The sequence below is a fragment of the Urocampus carinirostris genome, chromosome 1 (assembly GCF_059441175.1).
Source record: "Urocampus carinirostris isolate Australia breed hairy pipefish chromosome 1, RoL_Ucar_1.0, whole genome shotgun sequence".
In the NCBI taxonomy this organism is placed as follows: Eukaryota; Metazoa; Chordata; class Actinopteri; order Syngnathiformes; family Syngnathidae; genus Urocampus; species Urocampus carinirostris.
Window position 1 is genome coordinate 45,076,335 of NC_142349.1, and position 25,847 is coordinate 45,102,181.

Here is a 25,847-nt window from a genome sequence, read left to right on the forward strand (position 1 = left end):
TGACTATCTATCTAATAGGTGTTCTCTGTGTTGAACAATAATAAAACAAATCAGAGCTCAAGATTACACTTGAATGTGCTGCTTTGAGGATGCGACACTTGATATTGGTGCCCCTGCAGAGGCAAATTGAGTTTCTCCAAGTTTCAGGAGCCAGCAGCAGCAGCAGCAAGCAGTTTGTAGGTGTGCAATGAGAGAGGGGGGAACGGTGCGATGGCCCGGCATTCACTTCCACACATCATCAGAAATAAGATTTATTTGGTTTCATGTTGAAGACAATAATTTGCAGTATTTTCAGCTCCAGTATGCCCAGCCTGGTACTTGATTATGATGTTAGTACCCCTTCACAGCTGAAACTCTTGTTTTGTATTTCTTTCTTATTTATTTCAAAGCGTTATGACAATTGAGGCAAGCATTTTTCATTTCCATTGCTTGTGAATAAATATGTTTTTCTTGGAAAAGATCAATTTTCATTCCTTATGGTTATCATTTGTAGGATAGGCTTCAAATGTAAGCAGAATGGTAAAGCATAGTTCTGGAAAATAAAACCTAATATTTGGCAATGACATTTTTTTAACGGACTCAGGCCCACCTGAGAACAGAAAGTTTGGATCCAACCCCTGAGCCCAAGTGAGTTTGACATGCTTGCTATATAGAAAAGAACTTTCTCATAGGAAATCTTTGCTGAACTTGCTATTTCAGTTTGTATGGTGGTGATCTGGCATCGGAAACATTTTCAGATATATTGGCACATTTGAAATAATTTCAAGATCAATTTTATTTTTTAATAAAAAGTACATCCAGTATATACAAAGTAGATCCACTTTTATCTCATAGTTGTAAGTGTAGATAAAAACTATTAACATTGTTTTTTGTTTTTTTTCTGAAGACATATTAGATCGATCATATGATTTGCAAGATAATAAATAAATGTGAGTATAAAAGTCTTTTCTAGCTTATTAGGTGACAAATACTGTCTGCTGGTCCATTTGCCAATTTTAGAACACGTTGTTTATGTGGCCCCCTAACTTAATACGTCGAATACCTCAAGACCATACCACACACAGAAAAATTCAATTTCTCTGGAGCCCATGAGGACATTTTTGTCATACTCAAGCGGGGAGAAGTCTTGTCATGTATGGAGGAGCAATCCTCCCATATGTATAAATAAATGTATAAATGAATAAATACCCACAAATATATGCCATATAATTTAATGTACATACAAATAAATCTTGTAATACTTAGATATACGGCTTGAATGCAATGTATCCACACATTTTTGCATGTTGTCATTTATTTATCTTTTTATTTTGGAGTTAGAGGGGGCCGGTTTAAATTGGCTAAGCTTTTCTTCCATTGATTATCGACCAAAGCGCCGATTTTTCATTACTGATCAACCAATAGGTGAAAAGCTCAAGCAACTCCTTGTTTGAATAACATTTTGTCGTAATAAAATACCTGAAAAAATACACATAGAATGCATGAATTGCATTTATGTCATATATTTAGGTATCATGTGATTATCATCCGCAGGAAAAACAAGGGTGTTTTTGTTTTGGATCTAAGTAATTATATCCATTTGTTTATGTTTCTGTCCACCCAAGAAACGGGATAAGAAGTTTAGATATGACCACCATCTTTCACTAGCAGTCAGGGACGTTACCCTAGATATGGATAATGCCCAAAAAGCTTTAGTTGAGTCAACATTTTTCCCCAAAAGACATTCCACTCTCCCAGGCCAGAATGACATTGAATATATATATACACAATCTTTTACAGGATGTCAGGTAGGTTACCCTAAGAGTGAAAGCTGCCCAAAAAGCGTACTAGGCATTTTGGGTTTTGCTGACTCAGAAAGACGAAAAAAAAAATATGCCACCCAAAATGTGTTCCCGTGAACACAGGTGATGCTTTAATGGCGCAAAGTCAATCTCGTTTATTAATGTGTTCATTGATTTATATGGCATATATTTGTCGGTATTTATCGATTTATACATTTATTTCATATATTTCAAGATTCGTCCTCCATAGTCATGCCGCATATTGTTATGGACAATTTATGGACTTTCATAGTCCACATGACTTTTCCAGGTGCACTTATCACTTTGATAGACTCATTTTGGGAATGGTCTCATCACTGTGCTAAAAACAACATTCCAGAGTGCCTAACCAGTTTCGGGAGTCATAAGCATCCTGCCTTCCAGTCCTTCAAAGTAAAAGTCCAGCTTCAACCTCAATTTGGGACTTAAAACAGATTGTTCTGCTGTGTCAGTAGACCAAACAGGTTTGGTCAAAAATATTGTTGTGCACAACATTTAAAAAACAACAACAATATCAATAATAATTATGATAAGAATAAATCATCACGCGATAAGAAGTACAGGTAAACAAAAACCTCGCAGCCCTGAGGGTCGTCAAAGTGCTTTGTCAGAAAATAGTAAAAACATTTTTACTCGGTGGAGGCGACTGAACACGTCACACCAAAGTCAGGAAAAAAAATGCACAAGGGAGAAATCAAAGAAAAACAAAGGAAATAATGAGAGAAAGTAGAAGTGATATTAAGTGAAAGAAAACATTTTGGAGGGATGAACAAAGAAAGAAAAAAAGGAAAGCTTACAGGAAAGAGTGATGAAAAGGAAGTGAGCTAAAGGAAGGAAAGAATAAAGAAAAGCAGAATGTAACAGGGTCCGTAAACCGTCTTCATGGCCAAGTCAAGCACTTTTTAAGCATTTACAAAGCCAATTTTCAAATGTTTCCAGTACCATTAAAAGAAATAAAACCCGATGTGAATCGAGTACTTTGCAGAGCCACACATGTATCTACGTTTTACATATGCAATTTTTAATCTTAAGTGTGAATTTATCAAGACATGATTTTTAGATCTTGAGTAAATCGCATATATATATATTTTTGAGACAAATCTCTCCCTATTTAGATCTTGGGTTGAAAAAAAACAACAGTAATATGTAGCTTACATATTTTGTTGCATGAAGTTCTTTCCATTAAAATTTACCACTGGGAAACGCTAACTTCATTTTTTTGCATGGGCCATGATAAATGTCCATAATTGATACCTAATCCTTACGCTAAAACTCGTTTCATAGTTCCATGTTTAAGTGTTCCATGCACCTGTCCTATTGGGCGCGACCCGTAGGGGGCGGTGACGCTTCGTAGTATATTGCCGTGACAAACGAATGCCAGTTGCAGTTCATCTCGAGGGGAGAATAGCAATGTCAAGCAAAGCCAAGCCACCAGAGAGCAGTGTCGGCATAATTTCTAAGCAGATTTGTTGAGAAACATGGCAATTTAAAGTATTTACAAGCACTTCACCGGAAATTCAAGCATTTTTCAATCCTTGAACATACAACAATAAATGTCAAGGATTTCAAGCACCCAGTACGAACCCTGATGTAAACATAAGAAGTGAAAAAATGAAGAAAGTAAGATGGGAAATTAGTAGTTTAAGTAAGGAATTGCACAGACAGGAAAACAATTTAAGTTTAACGAGAAATATAGTAAAGAAGTTAAGGAGGAAAAGGAGTAATGTAGCTATTTGTTGGCAGGGCCAAAATGCAACTGTTCCTTGTCGACAAGAACCTGACAGGGCAAATCCAAGTTCATCCTGATTGGCTGAAGACTTTAAGGAGCACGAGGTGGGCCCATCATTATCTTTAGGTGTGTCCTTTTGGCATGTCCCCTTCACGTGTTCCCTTTGTGTCTATGTGTCTCTGGACTCCAGTTTGCAGGACAGGTCGAAGAGCAGGTTTTGGTTATCGATGACGTGCAGCTGCCTCACATATGCTTTTGTCTGCAAGTGGGATGGTGACGTCTCCGTATCCAGGACTTACGGAAGGAACAGGAACATCGTTAACTTCCTCTGCACCTGAGCATGCTTGCGTGAATCGGTGTGTGTATATTACCCAGTTGTCCACTGCGGTATCTGCGAATGCTCCGCACCATGTCAGCCACTTTGTGCTGCAAAAAACATGAATCAAGGAATTGATTAAAAAAAAAGAATGAATCAAATGCTTTTACCCACAGACATTTTCCTACATGGGAATTTCAGCGGTCGAGTGCCAAATAAGATAAGAAAAAAAATCATAAACCAGTTGTTTTATCTGTGTGCGTAACTAGAGCTAGGGAGAAAAATAAGCTAATGAAAATCAAGCCTTGTGGTTAGGATAACAATTCAAGTGACAATAAAAAGTGACTGACATTTAACTTGGTAATGTAAATAAACCACACTTAATTTAGCTTTAAGTAAATTATCATCTCTTCTTTTCTCAGGTGTTTATTGTTTGTTTGTTGTGTTACAAAAACAAAAATCAGTACATGGGCTTTAAAGTTATGAAGGACCGATGCCACGGCATGTATAAATAGAATAGAATATAGAGTACAATAGAATAGAATAGAATAGAATAGAATAGAATAGAATAGAATGCCTTTTTTTGTCATTACACAAGTGTCAATGAGATTCAAAGCTGCCCTATATAGTGTAAATACTCACATATAATTTAAAGTGATATATCATTTAAAAAGTTACATAGATTTTTCACAAAGATTTGCAGAAAGATCTGGCGAACAGGATAGTGGCCATCTGCATGGACAAAATCATGAGTAATTATCCTACCAAAGAATGACGTATGCTCCACCTAGAGAACCATCAGTCTCATCAGCCATGTAAGTAAAGTTATGCTAAAGGTCCATTAACCAGATTGAAACCACAGGCAGAAAAAAACATCCTAACCGAAGAACAGGCAGGTTTCAGGGAGAGAAGGGGTACCACAGAACAGATTTTGAATCTGCGCATCCCATGTTTTAACAACACCAAAGAGACTTCTATCACGTTTTTGTTGATTTCAGGAAGGCATTTGAGAGAGTATGGCAAGCCGCTTTATTCATTCAAATCAAGTTCTTCTCCTCAGACCCCTCTCCAGTCTCCTCAGGTGTGCCCCAGGGCTCTTTCCAGGAGCACATCCTATTCATAACCTACCTTCTCCCCTAGGCCATATATTCAGAAGATTCAATATTTCCTTCCACTGCTTCGCGGATGACACCCAGCTTACCTTTCCTGCAAACCCATTAAGACTCCCACCACCTGCCCTCAAATCTTGCCTTTCTGAAATAAAATCATGGTTCACTGTCAACTTCTTAAAACTGAACAGCAATAAAACGGAACTACTTCTTATCTGCACCAAATCCACCCATTCTAACTTGACTCCTTCTCGCTTTCCATTGACAATTCCTCCGTTTTTCCCTCCCCTCTGGTCAAGAGTCTGGGTGTCATCCTCAACAGCACACTCTCTTTTAACTCTCACATAAATAACATCACCCGGTCAGCCTACTTTCACCTGCGCTCTATCAACCGTCTCCGCCCCTCTGTCACCCCACACACAACAGCCATCCTCGTCCATAGCCATGTCACCTCACGCCTCGATTACTGCAATTCCCTCCTTTATGGCTTACCTCAAAAGTCCCTGCATAAACTTCATCTGGTCTACCTCTGTTGCACGCATCATCACCAAAAAACCCTCTCTCTATCACATCACCTCTTGTCCTTCAGCAACTCCCCTGGCTCCCAATCTACCATAGAATCAATTACAAAATCCTGCTCTACACCTACAGTGCATCCGGAAAGTATTCACAGCGCTTCACTTTTTCCACATTTTGTTATGTTACAGCCTCATTCCAAATTGTATTAATTCAATCGCTTGTCTCAAAATTCTACACAAAATACTCCATTATGACAATGTGAAAAAGTTTATTTTTTTTCCCTTTTTTTGAATGTATGAAAAATAGAAAACTAAGAAATCACATTTATATAAGTATTCACAGCCTTTGCCATGAACCTCAAAATTGATCTTTTTCTTTTTTCCATTGATCATCCTTGAGATCTTTCTACAGCTTAATTGGAGTCCACCTGCAGCAAATTCAGTTGATTGGACATGATTTGGAAAGGCACACACCTGTCTATATAAGGTCCCACAGTTGAGTGTGCATGTCAGAGCACAAACACCAAGCATGAAGTCAAAAGAACTGTCTGTAGACCTGCGAGACAGGATTGTCTTGAGGCACAAATCTGGGGAAGGATACAGAATAATTTCTGCTGCTTTGAAGGTCCCAATGAGCACAGTGGCCTCCATTATTTGTAAATGAAAGGCATTTGGAACCACCAGGACTCTTCCTAGAGCTGGCCGGCCTTCTAAACTGAGCAATCGGGGAAGAAGGGCCTTAGTCAGGGAGGTGACCAAGAACACGATGGTCACTCTGTAAGAGCTCCAGCGTTCCTCTGTGGAGAGTTGAGAGCCTTCCAGAAGGACAACCATCTCTGCAGCAATCCACCAATAAGGCCTGTATGGTAGAGTGGCCAGACGAAAGCCACCCCTTAGTAAAAGGAACATGGAAGCCCGTCTGGAATTTGCCAAAAAGCACCTGAATGACTCTCAGACCATGAGAAACAAAATTCTCTGGTCTGATGAGACAAAGATTGAACTCTTTGGTGTGAATGCCAGGCGCCATGTTTGTAGGAAAACAGGCATCGCTCATCACCAGGCCAATACCATCCCTACAGTGAAGAATGGTGGTGGCAGCATCATGCTGTGGGGATGTTTTTCAGCAGCAGGAACTGGTAGACTAGTCAGGATAGAAGGAAAAATGAATGCAGCAATATATAGAGATACCCTGGATGAAAACCGGCTCCAGAGCTCTCTTGACGTCAGGTTGGGGAGAAGGTTCATTTTTCAGCAGGACAACGACCCAAAGCACACAGCCAAGATCTTAAAAGATTGGCTTCAGAACCACTCCGTGAATGTCCTGGAGTGGCCCAGCCAAAGTCCAGACTTGAATCCGATCGAACATCTCTGGAGAGATCTGAAAATGGCTGTGCACAAACGTCTCCCATACAACCTGATTGAGCTTGAGACTTATTGCAAAGAAGAATGGGCAAAACTGCCTAAAGATAGAGTGTTAAACTTGTGGGATCATATTCAAAAAGACTTGAGGCTGTATTTGCTGCCTAAGGTGGATCAACAAAGTATTAAGCAAAGGCTGTGAATACTTATGAAAATATGATTTCTTAGTTTTCTATTTTTAATAAATTCAAAAAAGTAAAAAAAAAAACGTTTTCACATTGTCATAATGGAGTATTTTGTGTAGAATTTTGAGATAAGAGATTCAATTAATACAATTTGGAATGAGGCTGTAACATAACAAAATGTGGAAAAAGTGAAGCGCTGTGAATACTTTCCGGATGCACTGTACATGGCCATTCATAACCCTGCCACTCCCAACCTCTCCGACCTCCTTCACAATGCCACGCCATCCTGCAACCTCAAATCATCTTCCTCCTCCCATCTCATTATACCCCTTGCCCGCTTCAGCTCCATGTGGGGAGCTTTCAGCCGCTCTGGCCCCCAACTCTGGAACTCGTTATTTACTACATCTGGCAGGATCATTCCGTACAAAATCACTGTTTAGCTACGCAAAAATGAATAATGGCAACTAAAAGGTTTGATGAACATTTTCTTACCATTTTGTCAAAGTTGACAAGGTGCCCATGAAACGTTTTACAACTCTCATGAAGAAAAGTCAAATCTGCATGAATAAAAACAAAACATTTTTAATGGTTTTTGCTTGTGTTTGAGTGCAAGTGTGTTGACGTGCCTTTGAGCAGCAGAGGTGTAAAGGGGATGAGTGGCGGCGTGAGGCCAGTGATCAAATCTCTGTAGGACTTGTGGTTTCTGGAGGGATCCTGTTAGCAATAAAACATACACATTTCCAGATGGCAATGGTTGTTGTTTTTTGTGTGTGTTATGTTCCCCAAAACAAACAGCTTACAGTGATGCTTTCAAACTGTTGAAACTGTTTCCGGAATTTTCCTGGAAGTCCCTAAAACACAAAATGCATGCGTTGAGAAAGAACCCTACATCCTACAGCTTGGATCACCAATTCTCGGTTCGCTCTGCCACTATTTTGTCAATGTTAAGCTCTTTATGTACAAATTAGCTACAGTGTGTATCATTTAATGCTTCCTACAGGTAACATACTTTAATCATTAAAACAAACAAAACAAAAAAAACAACAATATTGAATGTATAATAGTACACTATGGATTACTTCTATCCTATGGACATGGGTTTTAACGCACAAGAAATGCGTGTATTTCAACTCCTTGCCCTGAGGAATTCTCGTGCCGGCGTGATGAAGGGGCCCATGGTGGAAGAAAAGCCGAAGCTAGCGAAGCGGCTAGCGGCGTTATAAGTCTTCGGTACCATCCGTAATCATGGTAAATGCGAACTCACGACCAAATAAGATCATCGAGTGCTTTTTGAAAACATCGAAGCGCACAGGGAGCGCAGTTGCTGTGTTTTGCGGAAACGTGGCTCACGTTTAGCATTCCGGACGCTAACGTGTAGCCACCCGGAGCCACCTGGAGAAATCCGGCTTCAACGTCGCTAAACAGAGACATGAAAGCCGGGGGGAATCGGAGAGGAGGCGGACTTGCACGAGGTGGTGTATCCCTGGATTTTCACAAAGAAAAGATTTCCATCTGCCGCAGGAATGTCGAACTTTTGGACTGGCGTGACGTCATCCACTCCGCTACAAGCACCCTCGGGCATCATGTTAATCTGTTAATAAACAACGGGGTAGACTGCTGGAAGTGTGAATTTCCCTACGGGGATGAATAAAGTATATATCTATCTATCTATCTATCTATCTATCTATCTACATGAACTATCACAGGGGTTGACAACCCAAAATGTTGAAAGAGCCGTATTTTCGATTGTTCTCGATTGTTCTCAGCTCAGGGATGCTGCTGGAAATGTGAATTTCCCTTCGGGGATGAACAAAGTATCTATCTATCTATCTATCTATCTATCTATCTATCTATCTATCTATCTATCTATCTATCTATCTATCTATCTATTGAATTAAAAGCAGCAGAAAGCCTTATGAGACTTATGAAGAAGGCAACACATACTGCACCAGGAAGCCACTTGGGAGTGCCAAAGGGGGGAGGTTCAATTATTTCATGATCATGTCATTTCCAAGCAGAAAGGATAGATATTGTACTGATATCGGCAGATACTACACTGTGTTTACTTGGTATCGTGTCAATACTAAAATTCTCAGTATAGCCCACCCCTAATGACGTGTGAAGTGTGTGTGTTACCTCCCAAGTGAGTCTCAGTCTGCTCAGTGCTGGGTTGTCCAAGCCGAGTAGCACGGCCAGGAAGGACAGTAGGTTTTGTTGTTGTTTGCAGCTAAAAAAACACACAAAATTAAAAATATTGACTGAATTATGTGATTCATAAAAATGCAAACTAAAAAGAAACTATGAGGAGATCATATGAATGAAAAGAGACAGACACACAGACAGACATAGCCCTATTTTTCTCACAGCGCAGCAATTTTGATGAACTTCCTGAGCAGCTGAATGCGTTTGGGGAGCGAGTGGCACTGCAGCATCTCCGTGGCCACCCAGTGCTGAACCTCGCTGCAGCGCTGCAGCACCAGCTCCAGATTGAGGGGGCGCCACCGAGACTGCTCGCCGTGGAACACATAACACACAAACTCCACCTGTGAGAGGGGGGCAACAGAAAGTAAGGCAGAGGAGAAAAGGACGGGAACAGGGGTCATAACCTCATTTGGCGCCAACCTCGTGCACACAACTGAAGAGTTCCCAGTCGAAAGCCACCAACTGGTTAGCCACTTCCTCTGCCGACATGTCATGGAGTTTGCTGTCTCCTGGTGTCCAGTGGATCTCCTCTGGAAGAGGGAGCTGACAGGACGAAGATAGAAAACAATAAGAGTACCCTATAGTTTGACTGCAAGCTGTTTTTTAAACACTGTGACTTTAAATACAGTGCAGCTTATTCGTTTTTTTGTGGCAAGCTGCTCTTTTCAAGCACATTGACGCTCTAAATACTAAACAACGCGGAAACGTCTGTAATTATTTATGATGCCCTTCGAGAGAAATTAGTCCATGTTTTTGTCTACATTATTCATATAATACATCGGTCAGCAACCACATACTGCAGACTGGTACTGGGCTTTACAGAAAGAAAAAAATGTGTTATTCTTTTCCTTATTCCGTGTTTATTCAGGTACACAGACATTGTTTTAGCCCAAAAAGTACTCTAAGTTCTGGTGAATGTTACATAGAGGTTTTATCGTGGTAAATTATCGTAATTGAGCAATGATTAATCAGTGGACAATTATCACTGCTACTGACATGCTGCGGAAATTGAACCCGGATTGAAGCATTGTGAGCACGGAATCCTAACCACTATGTCCACAGGATTGTGGATGACAAAGGAAAACACATTAGTTTTCATCATCACTCAATTTCACTCCCTGTGCCACATTGTACAAAATTGTAATATGGCATTATGGGATAGAGTTCAGCCAAAACAACATCTTACAACATGCTACCCAGAGTAAAATAAGTGTGATGATGAAATAAAATCGAATGCCTTTTCCCATGTAATCTAGTACCCTAGTGGTCTAATGGTGACACAGTGGATTTAGGCTCATTATTATAATTATTATTATTATTATTATTATTACTATTATTATTATTATTATTATTGGTATTATTACTTATGTTGTATTGGGATGGGCCTCAATGGTATAGTCAGTATTAAATATGTACTTGTCTTGGTAATTTGGTAATTTTGAATGGTCAAATGAAAACACTTGACGTAAACAACTCTGAACTGAACTGAAAACACAGCTGAAAACTACGTCAGCTGTGGGTGTTCTGAGGCCAAAGGCCAAAATCCCCACGCTGGACTTAAAATGTAAGAAATGGAAGTAAATTTGTTCATTTTTATGACTGTTTAAACCTGTGGATTAAAACCCGGTTTCGTTCCTAAATTTGAGCATGCGTCTTTAATCACGTGCTCTCTGTAGTGCGGAATGAATTTACGGTATGTTATTGGCATACCTGCAGATAGCCCCATATGAGACTGATGGGGTTTGCCAGGAAATGGTCTGTCCATGTGTTGACTTAGTGAGACCCTCATATGGTACCACTTTCATGCTATTTGACCGAGGACGCCTTTCTAGTCAAAATTATACAGTATTTTCAGCACTATGAGGACCACCAGATTACAAGACACAGCCCTGTAAAAATAGTCTTTTGTCATATATTTTTCATACATAAGGCACACGGGACTATAAGGCGCATCGAACTGAGACTTGTCATGATTGCTGATTCGGGGCACCTGCGACTCCCCTGTTGGCGCCAACAGCCCTGAGCGCTGATTGGTTCCCTGACCCTTTTTAAACCCCCGGCTTCCAAGAGGAAGCTGTCAGACCGTCTGCGAACCTATGCTTTCAGCTAGGCAAGCTCTGTACCTTCCAACATTCTCCTGCCCTGGTTTTTCCTGCATGATACCTGTTGCCGACCTGTTTCTGGACCCGTTTCTGCCCTGCTCTTCCGTCCCGGCCATAAACCTGTTTTGCCCTGTTTCATGCCTGATACCTGTTGCCGACCTCTTTTCTGGACTCGTAACCGCCCTTGCTCCCCCGTCCCGGCTATCGACCAGTTTTCCCGCTGCCTACGACTATCCTCGCTCGACACGGAAGTGCCACTTCCGTGTTCCTGCCATCAGCTACCCGTGTCCGACAATCATTGGATCGTGGACGCAAGCACTGCTCTCTTTCTCAATAAAACGGAGTAAAACGAACGCTATTGGGTCCTTTCTCTGTTTCTGGCTTGTGACAAGAGTACAGCAAGAGCTACTCTTTTTATCTGTGAGCTCTTTATATGCATACGGCTTACATTCATTAATCAGTTTATATCGCTGTCAAACCCGGGTCTCAGCGCCGAGGGCAAAAACAGTTGACCACTAGACCCGTGTGCTCTAGATGACATACGAAAAGGCATTAAGGCTTATCTCATTATCACACAATTTACTCAAAGTGCCAGAAACACTGATTGCATAGTGCATTTTAGGTTAAACAGTAACTCCTCTTCTTCACGTGTGCATCAATAACTTCTTAGTTGAATATGTAAAATATGTAAAAGAGCTAATATATTATTTTGTTGAAAGACTTTCTGTTTTCTGTTTTGTCTTTTGCAAAATGATTGACGCACAAGTGAAAAAGTGTTGAGAATGTTTAACCTATCAGAATTCGCTATGCAAAACAGTGTTTCTGACACTGTGCATAAAAATAGTGTGATAAGGCTTCTGTAGTATTTCATCTGTATCACTGGTGGTCTAGTGGTAACGCTATAGCTCCCTGAGCGCCAAGTCACAGGTTAGAACCCCGTTGGATACAATGTATTGCAATTTGGTGTAAAATATGCATGCATACCGTAATACATTGTGTAGTAACACACACCTACAAATACTATAGGCATTTCCAATCTTATCCAGCATATTCTACGGTACATAAGGTACAAAGGGTTTTTAAGTGCGCCCTATAGTACTGAAAATACGGTAATTGTCAAATCGAAACACAGGTACTGACCAGGGATTCAAGCTCAGAGGGTTGGCATGTGAACAAATGCGTGTTGACCCCCAAAGTAGTGAAGACAGCTTCATCGCTTGGCCGGAATACCGCCTTCTCTGCACGTAGAAGAACACATCACAATTGTAACTACGGTCAAGTCTGCCAATCGTGGGAGGGTGGGTGTGGGTCAGACGCGACTCGCCTACAAACTCACCTCCAGCCGACGTGACGGCCACCAGGATTAACTTCCCGGGCAGGAGCGGTCGCTCGTCGCTATACTGGAGCTTCTCTCGAACCAAAGCCAGGATGTCACCCACGCGGCACGACAACCGGCTGCGGATAGTCACATACGAGTGGTCTGGGGTGTACACCCTGCAGAAAACTGCGCAGAAAGGTCGTTAGCTTAGCGTGTGTGTCGAAATGAAATACTGCATTAGGATAGTCAGTGGTGGGCGGGCAAGGACAGCAAGGCCTATATATCAAAAGGAATAGGCATCAATTTTGTTGGGTTTCATGCTGGCTTTTGAGTCATACAGTGTATGTCTAAATTTGGCCTCATTGTTTCCATTTAAGAATAAACTGGCGAGTAGGGGTGGCCGATACTGGCATTTTTGGTATCAAACCGATTCAAGGAAATACACGATAGTATCGACCAATCCGAGAGTGATACTTTTCGCTAGGAAATGTCATGTTCATTGAATAGTTGATTCCCCCCCTTTAGTTAGTGTATAATCATGATAAACACAGTGCAAAGCGGGCAGCACGGCGGCGCAGTGGTTAGCGCTTGTGCGGCACAGTTCATGTCATGGGAACCTGTCGTGGGTTCAAATCCAGCTCCAGACTTTCTGTGCGGAGTTTGTATGTTCTCCCCGTGCTTGCGTGGGTTTCCTCCGGGCACTCCGGTTTCCTCCCACATTCCAAAGACATGCATTTCAGGTGAATTGGCCGGTCCAAATTGTCCCTAGGTGTGAATGAGCGAATGAGTTGTCTGTCCCTGTGTGCCCTGCGATTGGCTGGCAACCAGTTCAGGGTGTCCCCTGCCCACTGCCTGGAGATGGCTGGGATGGGCTCCAGCCCCCCCGCGACCCTAATGAGGATAAGCGGTACGGCTAATGAGATGAGATGAGATGAGACAGTGCAAAGCACTAAAAATGTTTAATTTTTTGTTAAATAACTACCTTGTAAACTTCAACAATATATAACGTTTTTTTAGAAATATCTTTACTGCAACTGTTTCAGATCAAAAGCCAAGAGAGTCAGACCAAAAAGCGGCAATGTAGAGAGAAAACTAAAAATTGAAACATCTTACATCGAACAATACTTTGAAAATAAAGTCGCTAATGCAAAATGAGTCTCAATTGTCCCTCATTTGCTCTGTTGCTATAGTGACATTGGATTTACAGGTTTTTGGACAGGAACAGTAACATGTTCACGTTTAGTTTTTTCATGTGTTGATGTGAATTTGTGGTGTTGCCACAGTAACTGGCTACTTCATCAAACAAATTAGACTTGCGATTGTCTTTTTCTGTAGTCCACACCATGCTGGGCTTCTACTTTGCCTCTGTCATTTATTGCATTATTGAGAAATGTGCATTTATTTTACATGATATGAGCTCCACCTAGAGGGAGATGACATAATTGTACACTCTCTTGCTGCTTCGGGTACCAAAAAAAAAAAAAAACTTGTCACAGTTGCCATGGCGCTCAATTGGCCACGCCCATGTGGCGCCAGCTGCGACTCATTAACAGATTGGCTTTCCGTCTTTTTAAGCTCAGTGCGCTTTCTCTTACTTTGTTAGTCCGTCAACGGACCTCTGCCCCGCAAGACGTGGGTTCTGACTTGGTCCTGTTTTCTTGTTGGTATTTCCGGTCCTGTATTGTTCCTGTATATTTTTGTCTGTCTGTCTGTCTCGTCCTGTCCGGTATCGAACCCATCGGTCCTATATGAACTCAGACAATTGGAATCGATCTTGTCAGTCTCTGGCTTCCTGTGTTTCCACACCAGACCGCTGTCTAAAGTGCATGACTTGCCATTTCCCGTAAAATAAAAGGCTTGTGTGAGAACGTCACACGTTTGGGTCCTGATCCTGTTCTGGTTCCTGACAAACCTAGCAATAGGCTGGGCAAAAATAATGAGAAGAAAAAAAGTACACTTGGGTCACTTTGAGTCTCTTTAGTTTGTGTTTTTCCTTTTAGAACTAGTTTCCGATGTTCTACACAATGTAGCGACATCTAGTGATCAGATAATACACACTGTCCCATTAGGCAATTAGGTTAAGAAAACCCACTTCTGTCATTTCAGACCCAAATTTGTTGGTAACCCTTGTTCAGATCTTTTAGATTTTAGCAGTTTCGAATATTTGCCAAATTTACTTATGTCCAGATATGCCCAACTTCATTTGAATGCATTTTGCTGCTCACTGAATGCAATTTATGCTCCTTGTTCAAGTAGTTGCTCCTTAAAGTCGTTCCTTATAGTTGCTTACTTTATCTTGTGAATAATTTAGCAGGGCTATTTTATTGTGGCTTTCTGGAATAGAAATATTATTTGCATTTAGGCACTTCTGCAATTGTCACACTTTGTCTGTTACAAACTGTCCCCCGACCCTTATCAGAGAGGGAAAAGTTATGTGGCTATCAGGAAAACGTTTGGGGACCTCCAGCTGACACCAGTAGTTTATACCTATTCGATCACAGTTACATGTGCGTTGGCCAAACATAGGTTGGTAAAGTTCAACTGGAAGCCCAGGAAACAAATGCCCCCATCCACCACTGATGATCGTAGTAATGCCGTACTCTCGTCAGAGCCCCTGAATGCCTCCCTGGGCTGCAGGCAGGCGTCGATTCGCCGGAAATGGCGAAAAAGCGGTCGCACCTGCTTCCTTCGACTCTCCTTCTCCTCACTGCAACTGACATTCACACACACGTGTAAATGTTTATGAGTATGACCATTTGTGTGAGTGTGTGTGTGAGAGTGTGTGTTTGTTGCATACGAGGAGTGTAGAATTTGGGTCCAGCGTTCCAGCTTGACGACATCATCGACTAGGTCAGGATGGCGACTCAGCTCTTGAAGGGCGCACATATACAACTCCTGCACACAGACAAATAGATGCACACAGTCGAGTCTTTCGGAGTTTTAACGAGTCAACCTACAGAGAGGAGGTCCAGAGGCTGGTGGTGGTCTGAAAACAACCTAGTCCTTAACACAAAGAACAAAGGAAATCATCGTGGACTTTAGGAAGACCTAGAGTGACCCGCCCTCCCTTTTACATCAACGGCGAGGAGCGACCTCACATTCAGGGTTCCTGGGGGTCCTAATCTCCGATGATCTTTCCTGGAGAGCGAATACCACAGCCATCATAAAAAAGGCCCGGCAGCGTCTTCACTTCCTAAGAGTCCTCAGGAGGAGCAACCTAAACGTGAAGCTTCTGCCGGCCAACAACTGCTCATCCATCGTGTGTCTGAGGACAAACTACGTTTCCATCTGGTACGGGAGCTGCACTGAGGTGGACAGAGGGAGGCTGCACAGTTCAGTGAAAGCAGCATTGCTAACTATTGCCTGCCCTCCCTAATGAATATCTTCTCCATTCAGTGCCTCAGCAAAGCCCAAAACATCATCAAAGACCAGTTACATCAAGGTGCCCAACTCTTTGGCAGATTTATTGGTGTTTCTGAATTGTCCCTAGGTATGAATTTGTTTGTCCTTGGGTATCTCACTGACAACCCGGTTAGGGTGTTCCCTGCCCACTGCCCAAAGACGACTGGGATGGGATCCAGCAAGGAGAAACAGTGCAGAAAATGGATGGATGGATAGATACCATGACCCATATATATATATATATATATATATATATATATATATACTGGACTGTCTCAGAAAATTAGAATATTGTGATAAAGTTCTTTATTTTCTGTAATGCAATTAAAAAAAACAAAAATGTCATACATTCTGGATTCATTACACATCAACTGAACTATTTCAAGCCTTTTATTATTTGAATATTGCTGATTTTGGCTTACAGCTGAAAAAAACTCAAAAATCCTATCTCAAAATATTAGAATAATTCCTCAGACCAAGTAAAAAAATAATTTTATAACAGCAAAACTAAATCAAACATTTGAAAATGTCCATTGATGCACTCAGTACTTGGTTGGGAATCCTTTTGCACGGATATCTGCATCAATCCGGCGTGGCATGGAGGCAATCAGCCTGTGGCATTGCTGAGGTGTTATTGATGCCCAGGATGCTTCAATAGCGGCCTTCGGCTCATTTGCATTTGTAGGTCTGGTGTCTTTCATCTTCTTCTTAACTATACCCCACAAATTCTCGATGGGGATCAGGTCAGGGGAATTAGCAGGCCAATCAAGGACAGTGATGCCATGGTCAGTGCACCAGTTACTGGTGTTTTTGGCACTGTGGGCAGGTGCCAGATCATGCTGGAAAATGAAATCCTCATCTCCATAGAGCTTTTCAGCAGATGGAAGCATGTAGTGCTCTAAAATCTCTTGGTACACAGTTGCATTTACTCTGGACTTGATGAAACACAGTGGACCAACACCAGCAGCTGACATGGCTCCCCAAACCATTGCTGACTGTGGGAACTTCACACTGGATTTCAAGCAACTTGGATTTTGCTCCTCTCCAGCCTTTCTCCAGACTCTGGCGCCTTGACTTCCAAATGAAATGCAAAACTTGCTTTCGTCTGAAAAGAGGACTTTGGACCACTCTGCAACTGTCCAGTGCTTCTTCTCCATAGCCCAAGTCAGACGCTTCTTCCGTTGTCTTGAGTTCAGAAGTGGCTCGACCACGGGAATACGGCTATTGTAGCCCATTTCCCGGACACGTCTGTGAACTGTGGCTTTTGATACCTGGACTCCAGCTTCAGCCCACTGTCTTTGAAGCTCCCTCAAATTCTGGAAGCGGCTCTTCTTCACAATTTTGTTAAGGCTGCGGTCATCTCTCTTGGTTGTGCAGTGTTTCCGGCCACATTTTTCCCTTCCGACAGACTTTTTGTGGATATGCTTTGAAACTGCACTCTGTGAACAGCCTGCTCTTTGAGAAATTTCTTTTTGTGTCTTACCCTCCTGATGGAGGGTATCAATGATGGTCCTCTGGACAGCAGTCAGATCAACAGTCTTCCCCATACTTGTGATTTAGTTTACTGAACCAAGCTGAGTGTTTTTAAGGCTCAGGAAACCCTCGCAAGGTGTTTCGAGTTAATTAGATGATTCAGGTGATTAGTTGAATAGCCTACTTGTATACTTTTTCATGATATTCTAATATTTTGAAATAGGATTTTTGAGTTTTCTTAAGCTGTAAGCCAAATTCAGCAATATTAAAATAATAAAAGGCTTGAAATAGTTCAGTTGATGTGTAATGAATCCAGAATGTATGACATTTTTGTTTTTTTAATTGCATTACAGAAAATAAAGAACTTTATCACAATATTCTAATTTTCTGAGACAGTCCAGTATATATATATATATATATATATATATATATATATATATATATATATATATATATATATATATATATATATCACAGTATTCATTCAGTGTGTAGTTGTTGTGCAGTTGTGTCTTTACCTTAGGGAATTTGTCTCCTTCCTCCTGCAGCAGTTCACGGTATGTGTCCAGGTAGCGAAAGGCCACATTGAGCACAGCCCGCTTCTTGCGGAGGTCGTCGTCCACTTCCTTGTATGGCTGACCTCGACCTCTTTCTCCTGGCTCCTCCTCCAGTACTCTTGGCCCCTCCCCTACCTCACCTAGCCCCTCCCCGGCATGCAGAGAAAACCTGAGGGTGAAGTCAAGGAACCAGAAAAGCAAAACAAAATTCCATCGTGAACGTTCAGACGTGTCGCGTTCCGTTTTAAGTTGGCGCCGTGTGTGTATGTGCGGATGTGCGTGCACACACACAGGTGAAGGATACTGTTCCAGGAGAACTTGTTGGAAGGTTTCAGCCGGCAAAAAGATGGGATGAGTCAACATGAAGTCATCCAAAAACGTCTCTGCACGCAAAAGGAAAAACATTGGATTCAGGAATATACAACATGAAGCTAAAATAAATCTAAATCAAATATAAAAATTTAAAAGGGTAAAAAAAAAATAATTGCTAGCGTCTAAATTACAACACATGCTCAATGAATGCGGTCAATCTGCTCGCTATACGCACAGAAAAGTATTTAATGAGATCAAATGAGCTAGTTCGTGCACCCAAACAATTAACTCAGCTGCGACTTTTGCTCTGTCAGGATCGGACACAAGAAACCGTATTATGAAGAGATGCAAACAAAAAATACATCTCTTGGTGGCTTAGTAAGATTATGTAAGATTAAATATTCTATGCAAACGATAAAGAATGCAGCCCAGCAGAGAGTAAAATAATACATTTTAATGTATGCAATGTACATGATATTTTTTCTAGTTTTATTTGTTCTCAAACAACATTTTGTTAGTAGTGAGCAATAGATAGATAGATAGATAGATAGATAGATAGATAAACGTTAAGTTTTAAGTAAACCTTAGTTGGGAATGAGCTTGAGCCCTCCTTTTTAATTGATTGTTTAATTTCTGCCGAATTATTATGAGTTCACGCCAACATTGAGTGCCTTTTTCCTTGCGCTTGTACCTCAAAATCGTCCAAATATGTATTTCTAAACCCACAAGTCTAGTCACTCCAACCTCAATGTGCCGCTGCATTTAACAGTCGGATGAACAAGGTTGGGCAACCCTGATCAAAGCACAATAAAATCCCTTTCCAACTCACTTGAGCTGAGTCAACAAAGCATTCTTTCATTTCCAGCCAGTACGCTGACTTACTTTCAGAGGCCATCTGACAAACTTTCTATGCATATATTACCTTATATTGCTAACTAGTGGTGTTTCTGTTTCTATAGCCGGTAAATAGTTGACTTAGCACAGTCGTATGAAAAAAGTTTGGGCACCCCTGGCTATTTTCAAAATATTCCTTTATAACTTACTAATGGTTTTTTTTATTAGAAACTTAAAGTAGATATAATGTATTATATAACAGAAAAACACAATGATATTTGAAAAGTGAATTGACGTTTCAAAGAATCACAGAAAGTGTGCAATAATGACTTAAATAAAAGTAGGCAGGAACATAAATTTGGGCATGCCAACAGAAAAATGACATCAAGATTTTGTAGATCCTCTTTTTGAAGAAACAACAGCATCCAAATGTTTCCTGTAGTTTCTAATGTGGGTCTGGATTCTGGTTGAATGTACTTTTGATCATTCTTCTTGACAAAACATCTCTAGTTCAGTCAGGTTCGATGATTTCCGAGCCTGGACAGCCCATTTTAAATTACACCAATTATTTTCAATAATATCCGGACCAGAGGACTGAGATTGGAATTCCAGATCGTTGTCCTTTGTAAGTCTGCATAAATGTCTTAGTAGAATTTGAGCTGTGTTTCGGGTTGTCTAGTTAAAGTATCCAGCCCCAGTGCAACTTTAATTTCAAATCTGGACTTTATCACGTTATGTAATACTGAATCTTGTGAAACGATTCGAGTCGTATGATGTGCATAATTAAAAAAGAACGATGCAAAATGATGCAAATGATTCTGAATAAACTGATGAACCACACGATTAGCCATATAAGGATCATAAAGAAATCTGCATTCGTGCACTAACAGGTCCACATCATTTTAAACACAAATCGACCCAAAACATGAATAAAACGTGTGTGCGTGTCTGTCTGTGTGTGCGTGAGCGTGCATATGTGAGCACCTAACATGCTGCAGTGGGCGTGTTGTACCAGAGCCCGCCTCTCTGCAGACGGTTGCCATGGAAACAGTAAGAGGATGCAGAAGGAAGTGACATGATTACCCTCTGTGTGTGCGGGTACGTGTGCAAAGTGATGTTGCTTCATATTGCATGCGAGAATTATTTTCTTTGGAGTCTTATAAAGCTTGCAAAACTAGGTGCCTTCGCATGCACATTTGAGGCATCCAGTTCAGCATCAAGAGCGAGTTTTGCAGGTTTGTTAGAAGACAAGCGCACGCTCACTCCCACACATCCTCCATCTTATGCTGAGTGTGTGCGTGCATGCACGTGTGCAGCATTCCTGTACAAACATGCATAAACGCACTGTTCAGTATCATAATAGCAGCAGTCATTATGTAAGCGTGTGTCTCAACAAGTTTTTGGGTTACCAGGATGACTTTATTGGCGTTCCCATGGAGGTATTCAAACGTAATAACAGCAAAAAAACAATCTGTCTATGTGTATTTTGTTTTTCATTGGGGCAGCAAAGGTACTACATCAGAAGTGGGCAACCTACAGCCTGCAAAAGCTGTCAGTCTTTTTAATCCTGCCCGCCAAACGAAAATGGTAAAAATACAAAATACAACAATTTATGCCTGGTAAAAAAATGTGCATGTGAGATGTCGATAATTTGTCACTTTTACTCAGGAGTTGCCTGCTTCCGATTCCATACGGGGGCGCAGTAACGAGGCTGTTGTAGACTCATTAGATCAGTTTCCCGATGGGTGACTGCGCACTTTAAGCATAATACTGAAACAAGAGGGGAAACGGACAGAAAAATTGGTATTTGCCTGACACCCAAAAATAAATTGAGGGCCCGGATTGTGATATGTTTGAATAATAATGACGTTTTCAAACAAGCAAACACATCTATTTTGTTAAGACCCCTCAAACTAACGTGTAGTTATCAATAAGATTTGATATAACCTTCAAAACAATGGTGATACTTATGTAAAATGTAAAAGATCTGCAGAACTCCCAAAGCGCTTTACAATGTGCTTCACACCTACCCATTCACACACACTCACACACCGATAGCAGCGTCAGCCATGCTTGGCTACTACCTGCTTATCGGGGGCATTAGGGATTGGGTGTCTTGCCTAAGGACACTTCGACATACACAGTAACACAGAGGAGCCGGGAATTTAACCTGCAACTTATTGAGCCCAGGACAAGCACTTTAAGTTATTTTGATGGAGTTGTTTGTCACCCGGAATCAAATCACTCAGTGACCGAAAACCAGCCAAAGCAACCAGTTTTGTTTTGCACTGGACTGGGGCTTTGTTTAAAAACCAGACACGCAGCCAAGACTTTCAAGTATTCAGAGAAAACCGCTGGCATTTGAATATTTGGGAGGGTTTTTTTCAGTTATGTCATAGATCAGGGGTGTCAAAGCCAATCGGACGGACGGCCAAACAAATGGCTAGAAACCGAGGCCATGATTAAAATCATTTCTTGACAACATAAACTATGAACACAATACCAAAATAAAACGTATAAAGTATTTATTTCATGTCCTTCAAAATCCAATTCATCATCAGATACACCAAAATGTTGTTCCCTTGTGTTGCATTTTTGCATATATTTACCTATTTCGTGATGGTACCTTGACTCAAACTAGAGTGTTAATGAGATAAAACCTAAGGCCTTTTTGTATGTCATCTACAACCCTAGTATCTATTTATTACACAGAGGATTTTGTCTTCTTCTTCTTCTTGTAATAATTATGATTATCATCATTATTATTGTTGTTATTTGAAACCTAGTACTCCATATTTTTTTACTATGTATATTCTCATGACTACTCCTTTCTCATTTCCCCAACAGTGTGCATTTTGCCAACTGGACCTTCTGTTATTACCCATATTTCAATTTGATGATGTGGTGTAATAGTAGTCTGTACCGCCCTTTGAGACTTAATGTGATTAAATAAACATGATTTGACTTGCCTAATGTTATTATGGGGCCTGGCCGCGAGAACATTGTCAGACATTAAAACGGTCCGCGGTACAGGAAAGGTTAGTGACCACTGGTCTAGTGAATCTAATTGAACGTACAGAAAATCGAACAAATATATTCCAATATGATCAGATAAATAAAGCAATAATTTCTTGTGGCTCCATCAGTATTATCTAATTTTTAACAGGCGCAAAGGAGAAATCCTCATAACATGAACATTAAATGGAAGATGCTGGTATTATTCAGGGACCATCAGTTGCCTTTAGTTTCTATTATAGCAAAAGTGGCCTAAATTTACTTCAAAGAAAAAATATTAATAGCAATTTTCTATCATTTACTCAACTGAAATTTTGTTTAAAAATTATTGGATTGAAAAATAATAGAGTGCCAAAATATATGAATTAAAACAACACTTTTTTCAAAGAGAAGTAATGCAGAGTAAAAAAAAAACACAATAATTCTTGTTGTATAACACAATGGTAAATCAAAATCAAATCAAGGGTACTAGAAAAACCTTCTCGCGGGCCATTTTAGCCCTTGATGTTTGAAGTTTCAGTACTTCTTTAGTTCCAATGAGTTTCACTTGAGAAACAATAATTTTATCACTATCACTAATATGGCTGGGAAAACAAACTAACAGTGAAGGCTCTCCACAGTTACTTGTATACACTAGGTTGCATACAGTACACCAAGCTTTTGTGGTTGGAACAAAATATTTTTTCTGGAATTCTCACTGACAACAAATTAGAGTAAAGCACCAGTTCGACTATGTTTTTAGTGAGGAATCAGAATTTGAAAACGTCCAAAAACTCCATAAATTTGATACAGCTGAGCTATTAAAAAGGTGATTGGCTCCCTGTTAGCTTAAGATGTGATTTTAAGATTCTGTTGGTAGTATACAAAATCATGCATGGACTTGCTCCCTCATATCTGTCAGATTTTATTTTTCCCTATGTTCCGGTCCGGAGGCTTCGCTCTGAAAATGCTGGTCTGCTAGTGATCCCGAGGGCCAAGAACAGATCTGCAGGTTCGAGAGCTTTCTACATTCAGGGCCCCTGTGCTGTGGAATGTTCTGTATTCTGGAACCGTTTAAATCTAGGCTTAAAACACACGTATATTCTATAGCTTATGAATGAATGACCTGTATTTCATGTTGACGATGTCGGTGTATTGTTTGTATTCGCAACACCCGTTGCAGCCGCGTCATCCTGGAAGGGGGATTACCTCAAGTGCAGTCCCTTCTCAAAGTTTCTTCATTTTCCTAATGTAGGTTTTAGATCAGGGGATTGTGTAATAGTAGTCTGGCGTTTGCAATAATCTGTGGTCTGTGCAGTCATTTGAGATTCTTTGTGATTAATGGCTATACAACTAAACATGACTTGACATGCAGGTGATTTCAAATAACTGCCTCACTGATGTGAGTTGTGTGTATTACATAGGTAACATAATTCACTTAGGGAAATGCTTGAGCATCTTTTGGTGCGTACTTTTAGTGTGTCATTTTTGGGCACACTCAAAGAGCACTTTTTTATCAGGTTTTTTTCTGCCCAGTCTTTTTTTTAATGGTACCAGTTTTAATATAGGACGTTTCTTACGCATCATTCTGACCCCTATTTTCCATATTTACTTTAAAGGAGACTCACAGACAGGAAGTGATGTCACATTGTAAGCCATATTAAACCAGGAATGTCAAATTTACGTACAGCCCGCGGGCAAGAACTGGCCCAATGGGTGATTTAATCCGGCCCGCCATCAATTTCTGAATATATCCGAAAAAAGAAGCACGTCTTTCGGTTATTTCTATCAAAAAATGTGATTTTTTTTTAATGAATGCAAATCAAATTCTACAGCCAGTAGAGGCCAGTGTTAAGCTTGTATAGTGTGGTAAGTTGGTTCAGGTGTAAAACTACATTCACTCAAATGTTAATATAAACCAGTTAACACATTAAATAACAAACTTGAAAATCTTTTCCCCTATTGTTTAGGAATAAATGTGTTGTGTTAAAAATTATAATATGTAAGGTATGTCACGAATGTAGGCTGAATGATAAGCATAATATTGAAAAACAAAGATAAAAATTTGGAGTTGGTATTCTTTTACAGACCCAGCTCAACTGAGAACAGAAAGTCTGGGTTCAGCCTTTGAGCAAAACTGAATTTGACATCCCCAATTTAAACACTCTAATTGACACAAGGCATCATTACCATCAACAGCTATTCACTTCCCTTGTGCCTTTGACGCGGTAGTCTGTAAGATACCTTATTGTTTGTAGTTATTTTATTTGTATTTCATTGAAATTGCTAATTCCCTTTTATCGATCATTTGTGGTGTTGTTTCAGACTCACTGTATTTTCATTGTATTTTCAGTTTTACTCTGTTTTGGATTAAGGTGGAGCTTAGACGCTATTCTTCACTCAGCCCTTTCTTTATTCTAAAAGGAGTTAAGCTGCTACTAATTTGTGTACCACACACACACACACACACACACACACACACACACACACACACACACACACACACACACACACAAGGATAGCAGAATAATGTATGTATAGTATTGCATTTAGAGTGTATGTCAGAGTGGTTAGCAAATGTGTGTATAGTTGTAAATATTACTATTATATGTGTTTAGGGTCATGAACGTATGGCAAGGACAATGGTTTCTTGGGCTCCACCAATAAAGATTGCGTCTTTCATAGCGGATTAATATAATAAAGTGTAAGATTACTTTTCCTATCGGAATCCATTCCCAAATGTTATTTAAAGGATCAATCCAGCCTGGAAGTCCCATTTTTTTTAATTGTAAAATCCCTTTTTGTATTTTTCTAAACAGAAACATACACATTGAGCTTTTACATATATACCTTAAGTATTTATTTCGTATATATTTAGTATAAAAAACAAACAACATTCTCTTTCACTGCCAAAATGCACTCCCAACTCACAAAATGAGTTGGGGAGAGTCAATGGAGGGAGTTAGGAAAATAATACTCCTGGCCATGTTTTTAAAAAATTATTTCTCAACTGGTAAGTCGAGACCGAAGAGTAGGTCGCAGTCCCGTTTTCAGTGGGTCGCAGGCTTTTGTCTTTATGAAATATTGATAAGAAAAAAGGAGGTCAATTACACTCCTTAACAGTAGATGGCGATAATGCCATGCTCGATGTCTTCTTCAATAAGCGTGTTTAAGAAGGACCACATCTCGTATCTTTGAGGTTTTGTTGGTTTTATTTCCCTTTTGTGCCCATAATAACTGGTCCCAAGAAAGTTAGTGATAATGGGTAAAAAAAAGGGCAAAAGAGTGACAACAACAAACAAGTCGTAGGAGGAAAATAATTGCGGAACAAGAAAATAGAGTATGAGTGTCTGCCATTGAATCGCTGCTGTAAGGTACAGTAAACGGTTTAAAGATGTTATATTTCTGGCTTTTTACCAGTATATTAATCTTTATTAACTATATAATATTATATGTATGTTTAAGTACACACTTTATTTATATTCTGATTTTGGGTATTTTTGAGCAGATTTAGGGGTTTGCAATAAGCAATAAAAGTTCATATGCTAGTACGTAAATGTATACAGTACTTGATGTAGTTTTGGTTTTCCTTGGCGTTTTTGTTGTTTTTTAAAAAG

At 40.3% G+C, this 25,847-nt stretch overlaps 1 protein-coding gene across 2 annotated transcripts in view; it reads right to left on the bottom strand.

The window, feature by feature from the left end:
• Positions 1–757: 757 nt before the first annotated feature.
• Positions 758–25,847, bottom strand: part of rapgefl1 (Rap guanine nucleotide exchange factor (GEF)-like 1) — a 30,719-nt gene continuing 5,629 nt past the window's right edge. For both annotated transcript variants that reach the window (XM_088341393.1, XM_088341402.1), the window contains 14 exons: positions 18,395–18,473; positions 18,052–18,259; positions 15,456–15,553; positions 15,259–15,371; positions 12,677–12,844; positions 12,481–12,578; positions 9,659–9,781; positions 9,401–9,579; positions 9,173–9,263; positions 7,837–7,887; positions 7,663–7,750; positions 7,529–7,593; positions 3,921–3,975; positions 758–3,843 (listed from right to left, as the gene is read on the bottom strand). In XM_088341393.1, coding sequence (XP_088197519.1) covers positions 3,719–3,843; positions 3,921–3,975; positions 7,529–7,593; positions 7,663–7,750; positions 7,837–7,887; positions 9,173–9,263; positions 9,401–9,579; positions 9,659–9,781; positions 12,481–12,578; positions 12,677–12,844; positions 15,259–15,371; positions 15,456–15,553; positions 18,052–18,259; positions 18,395–18,473 — 1,541 coding nt within the window. In that variant the 3' untranslated portion in view covers positions 758–3,718. The remainder of the gene's footprint in view (positions 3,844–3,920; positions 3,976–7,528; positions 7,594–7,662; positions 7,751–7,836; positions 7,888–9,172; positions 9,264–9,400; positions 9,580–9,658; positions 9,782–12,480; positions 12,579–12,676; positions 12,845–15,258; positions 15,372–15,455; positions 15,554–18,051; positions 18,260–18,394; positions 18,474–25,847) is intronic.